Source organism: Hyla sarda, chromosome 6 (assembly GCF_029499605.1).
Source record: "Hyla sarda isolate aHylSar1 chromosome 6, aHylSar1.hap1, whole genome shotgun sequence".
NCBI lineage: Eukaryota > Metazoa > Chordata > Amphibia > Anura > Hylidae > Hyla > Hyla sarda.
This window is the reverse complement of record NC_079194.1, coordinates 254,597,470-254,614,880: the sequence shown is the minus strand read 5'-3', so window position 1 is coordinate 254,614,880 and position 17,411 is coordinate 254,597,470. Positions and strand designations below refer to the sequence as shown.

The 17,411-nt window shown below is 42.3% G+C and overlaps 1 protein-coding gene across 1 annotated transcript in view; it reads right to left on the bottom strand.

Annotated features, from left to right (window-relative positions):
- Nucleotides 1–17,411, bottom strand: part of LOC130276938 (phospholipase A and acyltransferase 2-like) — a 46,287-nt gene that overhangs the window by 11,474 nt on the left and 17,402 nt on the right. Inside the window, exon 2 of the mRNA XM_056526979.1 lies at nucleotides 617–716. Within this exon, the coding sequence (XP_056382954.1) occupies nucleotides 617–716 (100 nt within the window). The remainder of the gene's footprint in view (nucleotides 1–616; nucleotides 717–17,411) is intronic.

Below are 17,411 nucleotides of genomic sequence, written 5' to 3'. Positions count from 1 at the left end.
GTTTTCCATTCACAAATTCACACTTCGAAATTTGTGAAGCGGAAAAACCGGATGAAAAATCCGCTAGAAAATTTCCGCCTGAAGAAAGGTGTTGCTCTTTCTTCAGGCGGAAATCCTAGTGGAACACATAGCAGTCTATAGGAGACTGCAGTGTCCGCACGGTCCTAGAGCCGACTAATTCAGTCGGCGCAGGCGGAAGCTTTGTGCTGCAACACAACCAACAGCTGAGACAGCTAGGGAAGGTGAATCTAGCTGAAAAGCATCCTGTTTTATGTATCTATACTATGAAGGACACGAATAGACCTTGATGTCATTGAGCATACATTGGTGAGTGCCGGGAATTATTACTGTCAGGCTGACTAGCATTATGTCCTGTGTGCAGCAGAGTAAAGAAGTGAGGAAAAGTTTTTTTCTCTGAAATGGGGATAGATTTAGGGGTCTGGGTTTTAATCTAGGGGGCACATTAGGTGATCCCCACTCTAAAATAATTCAGTGATCTCTAAAATTGCCTCTGCTGCTAGAAGCTCCTTCTCTTGTGAATTTGGACCATTTAGTATACAATATAAGGCCTTATAGCCAGGGGTTCAGAAGCTAGATTCAATGTAAATGACATTACCTGTGAGATGTACAACATAGCCATCACCAACATAGATGCCCCAATGTTTATAAAAGGAGCGGATAAATTCAATGAGGTCCCCAGGTTTAGGAGGTGGACCCTAAAAAAAAAAATAAACATAGCTGAAATAATAAAATAATGATATTTGACTATAATAATAGTCAGTAACATGATGGATGCTTTCCAAATGTCTCTGAAAGCAATGGAAATTCTTTGTCTGATGAAAACATTTAATGTTGCTCAACATGCTAGGTCCATACTGCTATTGTGCTCTGACCCGTCAGGGTCCGTTTGGCTCTTTTTTTTTGTGCCGAACAGACCCTGAACAGGTAGGTGCACAACTGACCCCTTCATTTTATGAACTAACCTTCTGTGTGGCACAGTATCAAACGCCTTAGAAAAGTCCAAATATATAACATCCACAGCTTCACCCAGGTCCAAACAATAACTGACCTCCTCACAGAAGCTGATCAGATTAGTCTGACCGAACTGATGCCGCATAAACCCATGTTGGTGCTGTGTTAGAAGGTTATTTTCAAGATATTCCAGAAAAGCATCTCTCAGAAAACCCCAAAATATTTTACCCACAACAGATGTTAAACTTACAGGCCTATAGTCTCCAGGATGCCTTCTTTGACCCCTTTTTGAATATTGGTACCACATTTGCTGAGTACCAGTTCTGTGGAACCATCCCTGTCTTTATAGAACCATTAAATAAAAGGAATAAGGGTCTGTCTAGCATTGTACTTTATTTCTGCAAAACATCTGGGCTTGGTGATTAGTGTGTTTTAATGTCATTAGAGGGCGCTGCATTTCTTGTTGGGTTAAACAGGTGAGATGTGCTGGAGAATTTACATTATCCCTTTTTATGCTGTCTGACATTGGATTTTCATGTGCTAAAGAAAAACGTTCACACTGGCTAGATTTAAATGTTCATAAGCACTGGTCACATTAGAGCTCATCCCTCCTCAGCGCTCACTTGACCGGCGCTTATGAATATTTAAATCTAGCCGGCGGGCCCGCCTCAGTGCGCAAGTGAGCGTTGGCACAAGGGGGCCCTTTGGAGGAACGGGATGCCAGACTGCAGGTAGGTATAGCAGTCCGAGACCCTGCATCGGTCTACGGTTCACCCGCACTATAACCCCGCGTATCATGTTATAGTGCGGGGTGAACGGGTGACAGTTTTCCTTTAATACAGTAGAGAAGAAGACATTTAGTAGATTGGCCCTTTCCTCATCCTCCCCCACCATTAAACCCAGATTATTTCTAAGGGAATCAACACTTTTATATAATTACATTTCTTATTATTTATATTGGTGAAGAATATTTTGGATACTTTTTACTTACCGTTTCCTACTTTTATTTGTCTTTACACAATTTATTCTTCTCTTTTATAATTTTTTTTTCCAATATAAGTTTTTTGAACAATGTTATCTAACAAAGCAAAACATGCACAAGTACATACAAAAATAGAAGTAAAACAATAAGATAATACAAATAAAGGCAAAGGAGAAAATAAATAAGCCTCTAACAAAACATCTGGAACAGTTTGCTCAGACAATAATGTAATGATCCCAAGGAATTAAGCAGCAGCAAACATACAATCTCTCCCCATCCCTCCCCCTGGGAACACATATCTGCCTCCCGCATATCACCAAAAAAGAATTGCAACACCACAATCCAACCTAGAAAATCCTAAACCTAGGCCTTAGGGAAGAAACTCTGTTCCCCTCCCCCCTGACTCCCAAGGGATCACCTATAAATATCAATGAATTGCAGGATGTTGTTTGGATCAGTCATCCGGTAAACGTAATGCACCTAGGTGGTATGCCGGAGTGGACGAACAATTTCAGCAATCCCCTAGGAGTCAAAGCTCTTTAAATTGTAATACTTCCTCACTACCATCCTGCTTTAACCCCTTCATGACCCAGCTAATTTTTTTTACTGGCTCAAGTATTTTTTTTCTCCATAATTCTTTTATTTTGCGACTGACAAAGTTGTATTAGGGCTTATTTTCTGCTTGACAAGTTGGACTTTCCACTGATTCACTTTTTTTTTCCATACAATGTATTACAGAGCCAGAAAAAAATTATATGCAGGGCAAAATTTAAAAAAGTATAAAATTGCACAATTTTGTAGGGCAATAATTTTTGGGGAGTTCAAAATATGGTAAATATGACATTCCATCTTTATTCTATGGGTCAGTAGGATTCCAATGATACCAAACTTGAATCATTTTTGTTTCATTTTATGGTTAAAAAAATGTAAACCTTGAAAAATATTTCTGTTTTGTTTATGGTTAAAAAAAATGTAAACCTTGAAAAATAAAAAATAAAAACTTTGTTCATTACCATGTTCTCACTCCTATAACTTTTTTATTTTTCCACCATGTGTGTAAGGGTTTGTTTTTTGCGCCATGAGCTGTAGCTTTTGTGTAGTTCTGGCTTTTTGATTACTTTTTATTACGATTTTTTTGGGATGTAATGTAACCAAAAATCAGCAATTTTGGCATTTGGAATTTTTTTACATTTATGCCGTTCACTGTGCAGGATCAGAAACATAATAATTTAATAGTTTGGACAATTACACACGCGTCTATACCAAATATGTGTATTTTTTTGTTTGTGCAGTGTTTTATTAAAAAAATTGGAAAAGGGGGGTGATTTGAATTTTTATTAAGGGAGGGATTTTTTTAATATTTGTAAAATTTTTAATTTTTACTTTTTTTAAACACACTTTTTGTCCCTCCTAGGGGCCTATCATAAGCCATCATCAGATTGCTTACATAGATCAATGTAATGCTATTGCATTACATTGATCCATGAAATCTGTGCTCAATTGCTAAGGGCTGCCAAAGGGAGCCCCAAGCAATCTCAGAGCCAGGGAAGACACCAAGGACCAGGTAAGGCCTCTGGCTTCCCTAGCAACCCATAACCCCTAGGGACCACTAGACACCAGGGAAAAGCGGCATTTAATGTTTAAATGCTGTGATCTGTATAGATCACAGTATTTAAACAGTTAAATGATGGACATCGGAGAGATCATTACGTAATTACCAGCAGATGTCAGCTGCTGATAACATGTCCATGTATGCCATGGGTTGGGAAGGGGTTAATTGTCTGAATGCTTTATTTTTGTTATTTATCATATCCCTATCACATCCCTAACCATGTTGTTTTTCTCTTCTGTTTTATGCATTTATTCCTATGGGGTATGTGTCATTCACATTTAGCTTGCATACTTTAAAGGGGTATTTCGGGCAAAAACATTTTATCCCCTATCCAAAGGATAAGGGATAAGATGTCTGATCGTGGGAGCCCGCTGCTGAGACCCACCATGATCTCCCTGCAGCACCCGCATTCTATGCGGGTGCTGCATCTCCAGTTTCGGAAACCTCCAGTTTCGCAAAATTGAAAGCGTTATGATTTTTAGAAGGTGATTAGGAAAAAATGAAAATGCAAAAACGGAAAAACCCTGCGTCCATAGACATGAATGGAGGGGGCGTGACGTCACGTCCCCAGTCCCAGAAACCCGGAGGTTCCCGAAACTGGAGATTCAGCACTGCGTAGAATGCGGGTGCTGCAGGGAGATCGCGGGGGGTCTCAGCAGCAGGCCCCCCCGCGATCAGACATCTTATCCCTTATCCTTTGGATAGGGGATAAATGTTTTTACCCAGAATTTCCCTTTAATTTCTGTGATTATAGAATCAGCCTTGCCCCTTAAGGACGCAGGTTTTTTCCGTTATTGCATTTTCATTTTTTCCTAACCACCTTCTAAAAATCCTAACGCTTTCAATTCTGCACATAAAATTCCATATGATGGCTTATTTTTTGCACCACCAATTCTACTTTGCAGTGACATTAGTCATTTTACCCAAAAATCCGGCGAAACGGAAAAAAAATTCATTGTGCGACAAAATTGAAGCAAAAATGTAATTTTGTAACTTTTGGGGGCTTCCGTTTCTACGCAGTGCATTTTTCCATAAAAATAACACCTTATCATTATTCTGTAGGTACATACAGTTAAAATGATACCCTACTTATATAGGTTGGATATTGTCGTACTTCGGAAAAAAATCATAACTACATGCAGGAAAATTTATATGTAAAAAATTCTCATCTTCTAACCCCAATAACTTTTTTATTTGTCCGCGTACAGGCCGATATGAGGGCTCATTTTTTGCGCCGTGTTCTGAAGTTTTTATTGGTACCATATTTGTATTGATCAGACTTTTTGATCGCTTTTTTAATAATTTTTTCTTGATATAAAAAGTGACCAAAAATACACTATTTTGGACTTTGGAATTTTCTTGCGCGCACGCCATTGACCGTGCGATTTAATTAACGATTTACACAGTTTTTTTTTATGGGAAAAGGGGGGTGATTCAAACTTTTATTAGGGAAGGGGTTAAATGACCTTTGTTAACTTTTTTTTTTGCAGTGTTATAGCTCCCATAGGGACCTATAACACTGCACACACTTATCTCCTATGCTGATCCCTGCAAAGCCATAGCTTTGCACGGATCAGTCAGATAGGGGCTCGATTGCTCAAGCTTGTAGCTCAGGCTTGGAGCAATCAATCGACGATCTGACGCTGCAGAGTCAGGTAAGGAGACCTCCGCCTGCGTCCCAGCTGATCGGAACATCGCGATTTTATCGCGATGTCCCGATCAGCCCGACTGAGCTGCCAGGAAGCGTTAACTTTCGCTTTCAGACACGCCGGTCAACTTTGATCGCCGTATCTGAAGGGTTAACTGTGCGCGGCACAACAATTGATGCCGCACACTGTTAGCCCAGAGTCCCGGCTATGATTAGTAGCCAAGACCGACCCGGTATGATGCGGGGTCACGACGTGACCCCGTTTTAAACACTGGGACCGGGCGTAGGGCATACGAGCTAGACATACTGGGGTTAACTTTACTGAACTCCACTGTGTACAACAAAACAAAATACTCCTAACAACACAGGGTAACAAAGTCACTGTTCTTAAGGATGGATACTTGGAAATTTGTTCACTTTTAGTTAACTTTATAAGCAGTAATACTGTCAAGCGAATCGTTGAATATGCTTTACATACTTTAGTGTTGCTAGTGGTAATATATGCAGTTCGAATAGGTAAATCTCTTTCCTATCACAGAATGTAAGACAAAGACAATTGTGACAGGTAAACCCCACAACAATAAACCCAGCAGAGATGTGGAGGGGTTATCCAGTGGAATTTTTTTTTAAATGAATAGTCTCCGGTATTAGGGTGATTTGTTTCTGGCCAGTCTCCTCTGACAGTCTGCTCAGAGCATTAATATACGGAATAAAATAACCTAAAGACTAGACCATAGTGGAAAGTTCTATATGCTAAAGTACAGTGTATTCACTTATACTCAGCAAAATAGATCTTAAATTGCCTTAAAGGGGTACTCCAGCCTCAAGACATCATGAGATAAGATGTCTGACTGCGGGGGTCTCGACTGGGGACCCCACAATCTTGCTTTCAGCACTTATGTCGGGGAGGTGCACACTGCGCTGCCAGCTCAGAATCTGATAGACTTGCATAGCGGGGTTGGGGGCGTGACATCACACGGGGGCGGAGTCATAACGTCACGATACTCCGGCCCCGTGGTCGTCACACGGTAGATTCTAAGCTTGCAGAGCGGCGTGCAACCCCCCGAGGTGGGTCCTGAATGCAAGATTGCGGGGGTCTCCAGCGGCGGGACCCCCACGGTTAGACATCTTATCCCCTATTCTTTGGATAGGGGATATATTGTCTTAGGGCCAGAGTACCCCTTTAAACAACCTTAAATTGAACTGCTTAGTAACACTAATAGCTGTTTATAGATTGAGAATCCTCTGCTTAATCTATTATATACTGTTACTTTTAGTAATTGTGTTGTTGATTCCACTTTAGACATAACCACAAAGTATTAGTTTCACGCTCGGTATTTTCTGTTTCATGGTAAAGGCTGTGTAAGTATTTATATTGGCCCTCATTTACTAAGCTAAAACCCACTAGTTTTTGTAGGGTTTTGTTGGTACACAGTGTCTGAGACATGTCTGAGACACTGCGCGACAGTTTGCACCAGGAAAGTCCAACTACCCCGACATTGCACTGGGAAAAGCCTAAAAAGGAGGTGTGGTCTGTCACAAAGGGGCGTGGTTTACAACCCGACCTATTCACTATTGAATTCACAGAAAATCCTGTGAATAAATGGATGGAAATTTCCACCTAGAAAAAGATGGTCAGAAAATCTTCCCGACTTGTAAATATGTGATCCCTATAGTAAATAGTGTGTAATCCTACAAATCTGAAACAACATTTCCCACTAGTAAAAACCCAACACTCTTAGTAAATGAGGCCGATTGTGCACAACATTTGCTCTCCTCATATATGGCAAAAGACTCAATGCTCAATCCAGCTATGTGGTTAACATTCACATACATTTTACATACATGCGACTTTTTTTTAAATAAAAATTCTCTTTTCATTAGGTTTTTAGCTTAGCAGTATACATACAAATCATGTATCATACAAGCATATGGTGCCAGCATGCCCCCCCCCCCAATGAGCGGCATGTTGGTGGGCACACAAGGTCAGTTACTCTCTCTCTGCCAAGTACCGCCCACAGAAATAGTTTACTTCCATAATTGTGAGAGAAGGACCAAAGCTTAGTAAAGGGAGCGTGTCATAAAAAATCCTCTATTGTTCAAATCAAGTCTTTATGTTAAAATATTTTTTTAAAGAATTTTTTTTGTGGTTTTATTTTCAAATTTTCCATTTTACTATCAATTTTATAAAATAATCCTGAAACTTTGCAATTTGTACTCTTACCACAGCCTAAAACTAGACTAATAGATAGTTGGCTTCAGAAGAACCCGGCTCAGCGGCGCTGATCGACCAGACAGGTGAATGGATAAAAGAGGATTTATTGACCAGAATGTAACGCGTTTCGCTGCGTATGCGCAGCTTCCTCAGGCATGACAAGAAGGATACACAACAGGTTTATATAGATAAGAATTAACCATTTCAGTGACAGTGCAAAACACAGGGGAAACAAAATCACCTGTTTGCAACACCCATATTAGGGGCCACTAGGCTTTGTAGATTTGTAAATCCAGAAATCTACAAAGCCTAGTGGCCCCTAATTAGTTATAAAATAGTACTAATGAGATTAAAACTTCTTTAATATTGCCGGTAGGCTGTTATCCCTGTAATAGGGTACGATGTTCATGTTGTTCCTTGATTGGCACTCCAAATCTTACTTTTGAGTCATTTCAAACTAATCGAACATTTTCTATTGAACATAGAGTGAGTTGTGACATCCAATTTGCTGTATATTTATTATACTGCAGTTGTCAGCTACAGTTCATGGGTCGCACGATTCAAACCGTGCGATCACGTATGTGCAAGCATAGATCCAATATCAAAAATAGTTTTTTATTACACAGTATTTCTCGTCATTTCTCTACAATACATAATAATAACATTAATGATTTACATCTTATCATTTTAGAAACCATTCCTGAAACAACTCCAAATCAAAAATGTATTAACCGCAAATCTTATTGGATCTTTAATCTTGCAACCCTGACACCTCAGGGACTTAATCAATAGAAAATGTTCGATAATTGTTTATATTTTTGTATGTTATTTATTTTATATATACAGATTTTCTCTTCTTTTTTCTGTTTAGATTTTTGTGTAATAGAATGTACATATATGTACATTATTTTTGCTCTTACCGTATATACTCAAGTATAAGCCGACCCGAATATAAGCCGAGGCCCCTAATTTCACCCCAAAAACCCAGGAAAAGTTATTGACTCGAGTATAAGCCTACGGTGTGAAATACATCATCCCCCCTGTCATCATCCAGACCCCTGTCATTAACACCTTCATCATCATCACCTGTCATCATCCCCCCCTTCATCATTACCCTGTCATCATCCCCCCTTCATCATTACCCTGTCATCATCCCCCCCTTCATCATCCCCCCCTTCAACATTACCCTGTCATCATCCCACACCACCCCCTTCATCATCACCGCTTGTCAATGTCTGATTTAACAGTGGTCTTCAACCTGCGGACCTCCAGATGTTCCAACACTACAACTCCCAGCATGCCCGGACAGCCATCGGCTGTCCGGGCATGCTGGGAGTTGTAGTTTTGAAACATCTGGAGGTCCGCAGGTTGAAGACCACTGCCCGGGCCTTCGTCATCATCCAGCCCCCCCTCCCCCCTTTAGTTTTGTACTCACCTCCGCTCGGCGGGACATTTGGGTGAGCTGGTCCGGGCCATCTGTGCTGCAGGAACGTTCGGTGGGGAGGGATAGTCGTTCCGGGCTGTCCATCTTCACCGGGTGGGCCTCTTCTCCGCGCCCGGCCCCGGAATAATGACGTTGCCTTGACGACGATGCACAGGGACGCTGGATGATGACGAAGGCCCGGGCAGTGGTATTCAACCTGCGGACCTCCAGATGTTTCAAAACTACAACTCCCAGCAAGCCCGGACAGCCATCGGCTGTCAGGGCATGCTGGGAGTTGTAGTTTTGAAACATCTGGAGGTCCGCAGGTTGAAGACCACCGCAGGTTGAAGACCACTGGAGGTCCGCAGGTTGAAGACCACTGAGGGCGGAGAGTTCACTCGGGTATAAGCCGAGGGGGGTGTTTTCAGCACGAAAAATCGTGCTGAAAAACTCGGCTTATACTCGGGTATATACGGTATATATAAATATATATATATATATATATATATATATATTTGGATATTAGTAATAATTATTCATTTATCTATTCTTTTATAAGAATATTTATATACATATTTGTGATCATTTTTTGTGAACCGCATATTGTGATTGGTGCGCGAGTTCGGTATCTGCGGACCGTCCACGACCATTCACAATATGGGTGTTGCAAATACACAGGTGATTTTGCTTCCCCTGAGTTTTGCACTGTCACTGAAATGGTTAATTCTTACCCATACAAACCTGCTGTGTATCCCTCCTGTCATGCCTGAGGAAGCTGCGCATGCGCAGCGAAACGCATTGCATTCTGGTCAATAAATCCTCTTTTATCCATTCACCTGTCTGGTCGATCAGCGCCACTTAGCCGGGTTCTTCTGAAGCCAACTATCTATTGCCGTACACTTTTCGGTGGGTAGCAGACAACCTACCTTACATGCGATTACCATTGTTGTGTATGTGGCTACACAACTACCTAGGGTGAGCAGCTAATTTACATCCTAATCTCACCCTTAGGGTTTAAACAATATTAATCTATGGAGCGCTTATTTTCCTCTCTCTAAAACTAGACTAAGGGTGCGTTCACACGGCCGTTTGCCCCCGTTTTTTTTATCCCTGTTTCAGCTCTGTTTTTGCAGATTGTAAACAGATTAAAAACGGTTTAAAAAAAATCCCATTCATGTCAATGGGAATTTTTTACAATCCATTTACATCCGTGTGCACCCGTTTGCACTCATTTCCGTTTTTTTCATGGAAGAAAAAAACGGCACATGCAGTATTTTTTCTTCCGTGAAAAAAAAACGAAGAAAACACGGATATCATAATTTTATCATTAATGTCATCTGTTTGAACCCGGGTTTAAAATATCAGTAATTACATCTGAACATGCTCAGAAGAGGTGACATCAGCAGACTCCTACAGTGTTGTGGGACTACTACTACTCTTATCATGGAAACAAGTCTGTTCCATGATAGGAGTAGTAATTCCCCAGCTGCGGGAATCTGCCGGTGGCTGGGGGGGACTACATTAGTGTTTGTACTACTATCCCCATCATGGATCAGACTCTGTTCCATGATGGGGGTAGTAGTACAGGGGCTGAGGGATTGATCGCACCGGGTCTCACTTCTGAGACCCGATCAGAAGTTATTAAGCAGGAGAGCGGGCGGCATGGTCCACAACCCTGCGATCACCGATGTATTTTACTTTCATTTCTAAACTCCCCGCGGGTAGCTCTGAATGGCCAGTACTGAGGAGCCAATAAGGGCTCCCTGCAGGGATTTTTAAAATGGACAATGTATATTAACCTCTTAAGGACCCAGGACGTACGCGGACGTCCCCCCACTATGGGCTTTAAGGACCCAGGACGTTCCCGTCCGTCCTGGCGTTTTCCGGTCTCTGCCGCTCGCCGGGCAGTGATCAGAACCAGATGCCTGCTGAAATCCTTCAGCAGGCATCCAGGGCAAACGCCGAGGGGGGCCATGTAGGGAAATCGCCCTTGCGATCTGCGGCGATACCGGGCTGATCGGGTCTCTGGGACCCGACCACCCGGTAATTTCGCATGATCCCGGCTGTCACAGACAGCAAGGACCATGCTAAAGAATAGGAGCGAGGTGGCAAGCCGGCCACCTCCTCCTATTCCCTGCGATCTGTCGGTTAGTTAACCGACCAATCGCAGATGGGGGGGGCGGTTACTTCCTCCCGTCCTGCTCTGCCCCTGGAAGTCCGGAGAGGACGGGAGGAAGACCGGAGGACGCGGCGGGGGATGGGGGAGTGCTGGGGACCGGCCCCGGTACTTACCTCGTCCCTGAAGACCCGGATCCCGGCGAGGAAGATGGCGGCGGCGGCGACAGGTGAGTAGATCTTCAGCCGCGGTCAGGCCCTTTACAGCAATGCACGTCGCCGTAAAGCGACATGCATTGCTGTATTGGGACCCTGTAAATTACAACTCCCAGCATGCCCAGACAGCCCTTGGCGTCTGGGCATGATGGGAGTTGCAGTTTTGCAACTTCTGGAGGTCCACAGTTTTTGGACCACTGTGCCCTTCCAGATGTTGCAAAACTACACATCCTCAGCATGCCCTTACTGTCCAGGCATGCTGGGAGTTGTAGTTCTGTAACATCTGGCCCTTCAGATGTTTCAGAACTACAACTCCCAGCATGCCTGGACAGTTTTGGCATACTGGGAGTTGTAGTTTTGCAACATCTGGAAGGGCACAGATTGGGAACCACTGTATTAGTGGTCTGCAAACTGTAGTCCTCCAGATGTTGCAAAACTACAACTCCAAGCATGCTGGGAGTTGTAGTTCGGCAACATCTGGCTCTAAAGATGTTGCCGAACTACTACTCCCAGCATGCCTGAGAATGTTTGGGAGTTGTGGTTTTGCAACAGCTGGAGGCACACTGGTTGGGAAACATTGTTTCCTAACTCAGTGTTTCCCAACCCGTGTGCCTCCAGCTGTTGCAAAACTATAACTACCAGCATGCACTTAGACTGTGCATGCTGGGAATTGTAGTTTTGCAACAGCTGGAGGTCCCCCCCTGTGAATGTACAGGGTACATTCACATAGGCTGGGGCTTACAGTGAGTATCGGGCTGCAAGTTTGCAATGCAGCAAATTTTGCGTGGCAGCTCAAACTCGCAGCGGGAAACTTGCTGTAACCCCCACCCATGTGACTGTACCCTAAAAACACTACACTACACTACACTAACACAAAATAAAATAAAAAGTAAAAAACACTACATATACACATACCCCTACACAGCCCCCCTCCCCTCCCCAATAAAAATGAAAAACGTCTGGTACGCCACTGTTTTCAAAGTGGAGCCTCCAGCTGTTGCAAAACAACAACTCCCAGTATTGCCGGACAGCCGTTGACTGTCCAGGCATGCTGGGAGTTTTGCAACAGCTGGAGGCACCCTGTTTGGGAATCACTGGCATAGAATACCCCTATGTCCACCCCTATGCAAATCCCTAATTCAGGCCTCAAATGCGCATGGCGCTCTCACTTTGGAGCCCTGTCGTATTTCAAGGCAGCAGTTTAGGGTCACATATGGGGTATCGCCGTACTCGAAAGAAATTGCCTAACAAATTTTGGGGGGCTTTTTCTCCTTTCACCCCTTATGAAAAGGTGAAGTTGGGGTCTATACCAGCATGTTAGTGTAAAAAAATAAACTTTTTACACTAACATGCTGGTGTTGCCCTATACTTTTCATTTTGACAAGAGGTAAAGGGGAAAAAAGCCCCCCAAAATTTGTAACGCAATTTCTCCCGAGTACGGAGATACCACATATGTGGGCGCAAAGTGCTCTGGGGGCGCACAACAAGGCCCAGAAGGGAGAGTGCGCCATGTACATTTGAGGTGATTTGCACAGGGGTGGCTGATTGTTACAGCAGTTTTGACAAACGCAAAAAAAAAAAAACCCCACATGTGACCCCATTTCGGAAACTACACCCCTCACGGAATGTAATGAGGGGTGCAGTGAGAATTTACACCCCACAGATGTCTGACAGATCTTTGGAACAGTGGGCTGTGCAAATTAAAAATGTTGTACAGCCCACTGTTCCAAAGATATGACAGACACCAGTGGGGGGTAAATGCTCAATTTACGCCTTGTTACATTCCTCAAGGGGTCTAGTTTCCAAAATGGTATGTCATGTGGGGTTTATTTTGCTGTCCTGGCACCATATGGGTTTCCTAAATGCGACATGCCCCCCGAGCAAAATTTGCTCTCAAAAAGCCAAATATGACTCCTTCTCTTCTGAGAATTGTAGTTCGCCCGTAGTGCACTTCAGGTCAACTTATGGGGTACCCCCATACTCAGAAGAGATGTGGTTACAAATTTTGGGGGGTATTTTCTGCTATTAACCCTTGCAAAAATGTGAAATTTGGGGGGGAAACACACCTTTTAGTGATTTTTTTTTTTTACGTATGCAAAAGTCGTGAAACCCCTGTGGGGTATTAAGGCTCACTTTATTTCTTGTTACGTTCCACAAGGGGTCTAGTTTCCAAAATGGAATGCCATGTTGTTTTTTTTTGCTGTCCTGGCACCATAGGGGCTTCCTAAATGCGACATGCCCCCGAGCAAAATTTGCTCTCAAAAAGCCAAATATGACTCCCTCTCTTCTGAGCATTGTAGTTCACCCATAGTACACCTCAGGTCAACTTATGGGGTACCTTCAAACTCAGAAGAGATGGGGTTACAATGTTTCGGGGGTATTTTCTGCTTTTAACCCTTGCAAAAATGTGAAATTTGGGGATGAAACACACATTTTAGTTAAATTTTATTTTTATTTTTTTACATATGCAAAAGTCGTGGAACCCCTGTGGGGTATTAAGGCTCACTTTCTTCCTTGTTACGTACCTCAAGGGGTCTAGTTTCCAAAATGGTATGCCATGTGGGGGATTTTTGCTGTTCTGGCACCATAGGGGCTTCCTAAATTCAACATGCCCCCCAAAAACCATTTAAAAAAAACGTACTCTCCAAAATCCCCTTGTCGCTCCTTCGCTTCTGAGCCCTATACTGCGCCCGCCGAACACTTTACATAGACATATGAGGTATGTCCTTACTCAACAGAAATTGGGCTACAAATATAAGTATACATTTTCTCCCTTTTCCCCTTGTAAAAATTCAAAAATTGGGTCTACAAGAACATGCCAGTGTAAAAGATGGAGATTGTGAATTTTCTCCTTCACTTTTCTGTTATTCCTGTGAAACACCTAAAGGGTTAAAACGCTGACTGAATGTAATTTTGAATACTTTGGGGGGTGCAGTTTTTATAATGGGGTCATTTGTGGGGTATTTCTAATATGAAGACCCTTCAAATCCACTTCAAACCTGAACTGGTCCCTGAAAAATTGTGAGTTTGGAAATTTTGTGAAAAATTGGAAAATTGCTGCTGAACTTTGAAGCCCTCTGGTGTCTTCCAAAAGTAAAAACACATAAATTTTATGATGCAAACATAAAGTGGACATATTGTATATGTGAATAACATTTTTTTTTATTTGGAATATCCATTTTGCTTACAAGCAGAGAGCTTCAAAGTTAGAAAAATGCAAAATTTTCAAATTTTTCATCAAATTTTGGAATTTTTCACCAAGAAAAGATGCAAGATACCACAAAATTTTACCACTATGTTAAAGTAGAATATGTCACGAAAAAACAGAATGATAAGTAAAAGCATTCCAGAGTTATTAATGTTTAAAGTGACAGTGGTCAGATGTGCAAAAAATGGCCGGGTCCTGAGGTGTAAAATGGCTGGGTCCTTAAGGGGTTAAAAGCGCTGTGGGGGGCAAGATATATAGCGCTATATATCTAGCCCCAGCGCATTTATAAAGATATAACCCCTGCCAGCGCAAAAATATTTACCCCCACAACATATATATTTATATATATATATATATATATGTGTGACCCCCCGCCAGCGCATTTATAATGTAACCCCCGCCTGCCCCTTTATAATTATATTCAACCCGCCAGCGCAAATATCAATATATACCCCCCGCCAGCGCATTTATGTGACCCCCCCCCCCCGCTGGCGCATATGTCATTACTGCAGCGCGATGTATGAATTGTATTTTACTCGCAGAGCATCACACCGGCCACTGCTGGCGCGATGCTTCTGATAGAATACTATTCATACATCGCGTTGCAGCCTGCGGGGGCATATTATATAGAAGTGCTGTGGGGGCCAGATAATACTATATATCTGGCCCCCACAGCACTTCTATATAATATGCCCCTGCAGCGTGATGTATGAATGGTATTCTATCAGCAGCATCGCGCCGGCAGCGGCCGGTGTGATGCTCTGCGAGTAAACTACTATTCAAACATCGCACTGCAGTAATGACATATGTGCCAGCGGGGGGTCACATAAATGCGCTGGGAGGGGGTATATATTGACAAATGCGCTGGCGGTTGTATATAATTATAAAGGCGCAGGCGGGGGTTACATTATAAATGCGTTGGTGGGGGGGTCACATATATATATATATATATATATATATATATATACTGCGGGGGTATATATTTTTGCGCTGGCGGGGGTTATATCTTTATAAATGTGCTGGGGGGCTAGATATATATAGCGCTATATATCTTGCCCCCCACAGCGCTTTTAATATACATTGTCCATTTTAAAAATCCCTGCAGGGAGCCCTGATTGGCTCCTCAGTACCGGCCATTCAGAGCTCCCCGCGGGGAATTTAGAAATGAAAGTAAAATACATCGGTGATCGCAGGATTGCGGACCATGCCGCCCGCTCCCCTGCTTAATAACTTCTGATCGGATCGGGTGTCAGAAGTGAGACCCGGTGCGATCAATCCCTCAGCCTCTGTACTACTACTACCTCCATTATGGAACAGACTCTGTAGGTGGCTGATTTTATCATAACAAAAAAAAAAAAAAACGGATTAAAAATGGTTACAAACACTTCAAAACGGATACCCGTTTGATCAGCCGTTTCTATCCTTTTTTTAAATCCGTTTTTTTTTAAACGGAACGGGGGCAAACGGCCGTGTGAACGCACCCTTAAGCTAAGTTTCCACTGCAGTTTTTGAGCCAAAATCAGGAGTGGATCCATAAGGGAGGAGAAGTATAAGTCCTTCCTTTATATGTCATATTCCTTTTGAATACACTTCTGGCTTTGGCTCAAAAACTGCAGTGGCAGATATCCAAAAACTGCCAGAAAAAAACCCAAGAGGAAACTTAGCCAAAAACTTCCTGTTCTGTATGTGAAGAAAAGACTGCTGGAAAGTGATCTACACAGGATTAAAGTTAAAGGGGTACTCCGGTGGAAAACTTGTTTTTTAAATGAACTGGTGCCAGAAAGTTAAACAGATTTGTAAATTACTTCTATTAAAAAATCTTAATTCTTTTAGTACTTTTTAGCAGCTGTATGCTACAGAGGAAATTCTTTACTTTTTGAATTTATTTTTTGTCTTGTCCACAGTGCTCTCTGCTGACACTCTTTTTTATTATAAAAGTACAAAACACAAAACAAGTTCATTTCACTGTAACAAAATTAACAAAACTGAACATAACAAACTATTCATCTCAAAATAACAACTTAAACCGGCCAGCCCAGATAAACCAAAAATAAATAAATAAATCATTACCTACTATAGTCCAACACACACACACACACACATACCTAATGAACATAAATAAAGCTTTCCTCGCTGGGATCAAAAACTAAAAATATCCAAACTAGGAAACATAACCACACTGCCCCCCCCCCTAATAACAAGACAAAAAAAAAAAAAAGGCTAGCTGCCGTAACAAAAATAATCCAACTTGAATAACAAAATATATATTATTTTTTTATACATCTATATTTTTTTTTCCTTTTTTTATATACTATATATATATATATATATATATATATATACACATACATACACATATCCACATACATACACATACACACATACATACATATATACATACACACATTTTTTCTTTTTTTTTCTTTTTTGTTTTTTAACTTCCCCTACACTCATTGAATACCTCAGTCAAGAGGGGAGCTAAAGACTCCTTAAAGGTCCTGTACCACTCGGATGTTAAGCCATCCGGACCTGGCGACTTCTTGGGGGCGAGCCCCTCGATCGCCAGTCTCACTTCCTCTTCCCTGATTTCTTCTGCCAAAACATCAAGAGAGGGATCTACCCCTGGCTCAGGAATGGTTTCAGTCAGGAAAACCGACATCCTGTCTCGATCTAGATCCTTCCTCCCCAAGAGGTGCGAGTAGAAGGATCTGACGACCTCCAAGATCCCTGATCTGGACCGATTCAGAGATCCTGTACTATCAATCAGTCCTGAAATGACTTTACTACTCACTGACATCTTACAGTTTCTGTAAGGGTCGGGCGAGCGGTACTTCCCGTAATCCCTCTCAAAAACCAAAGATGTGTGTCTATCGTACTGACACCTCATCAGCAAGGATTTCACTCTGGAGATATCCTCTCGGCTGTCACGATTCAGCTTACGGGTTGTGGATCCGCTGTGTCAGCGAGGGATTGGCGTGGACCGTGCTAGTGGACCGGTTCTAAGAGGCTACTGGTTTTCA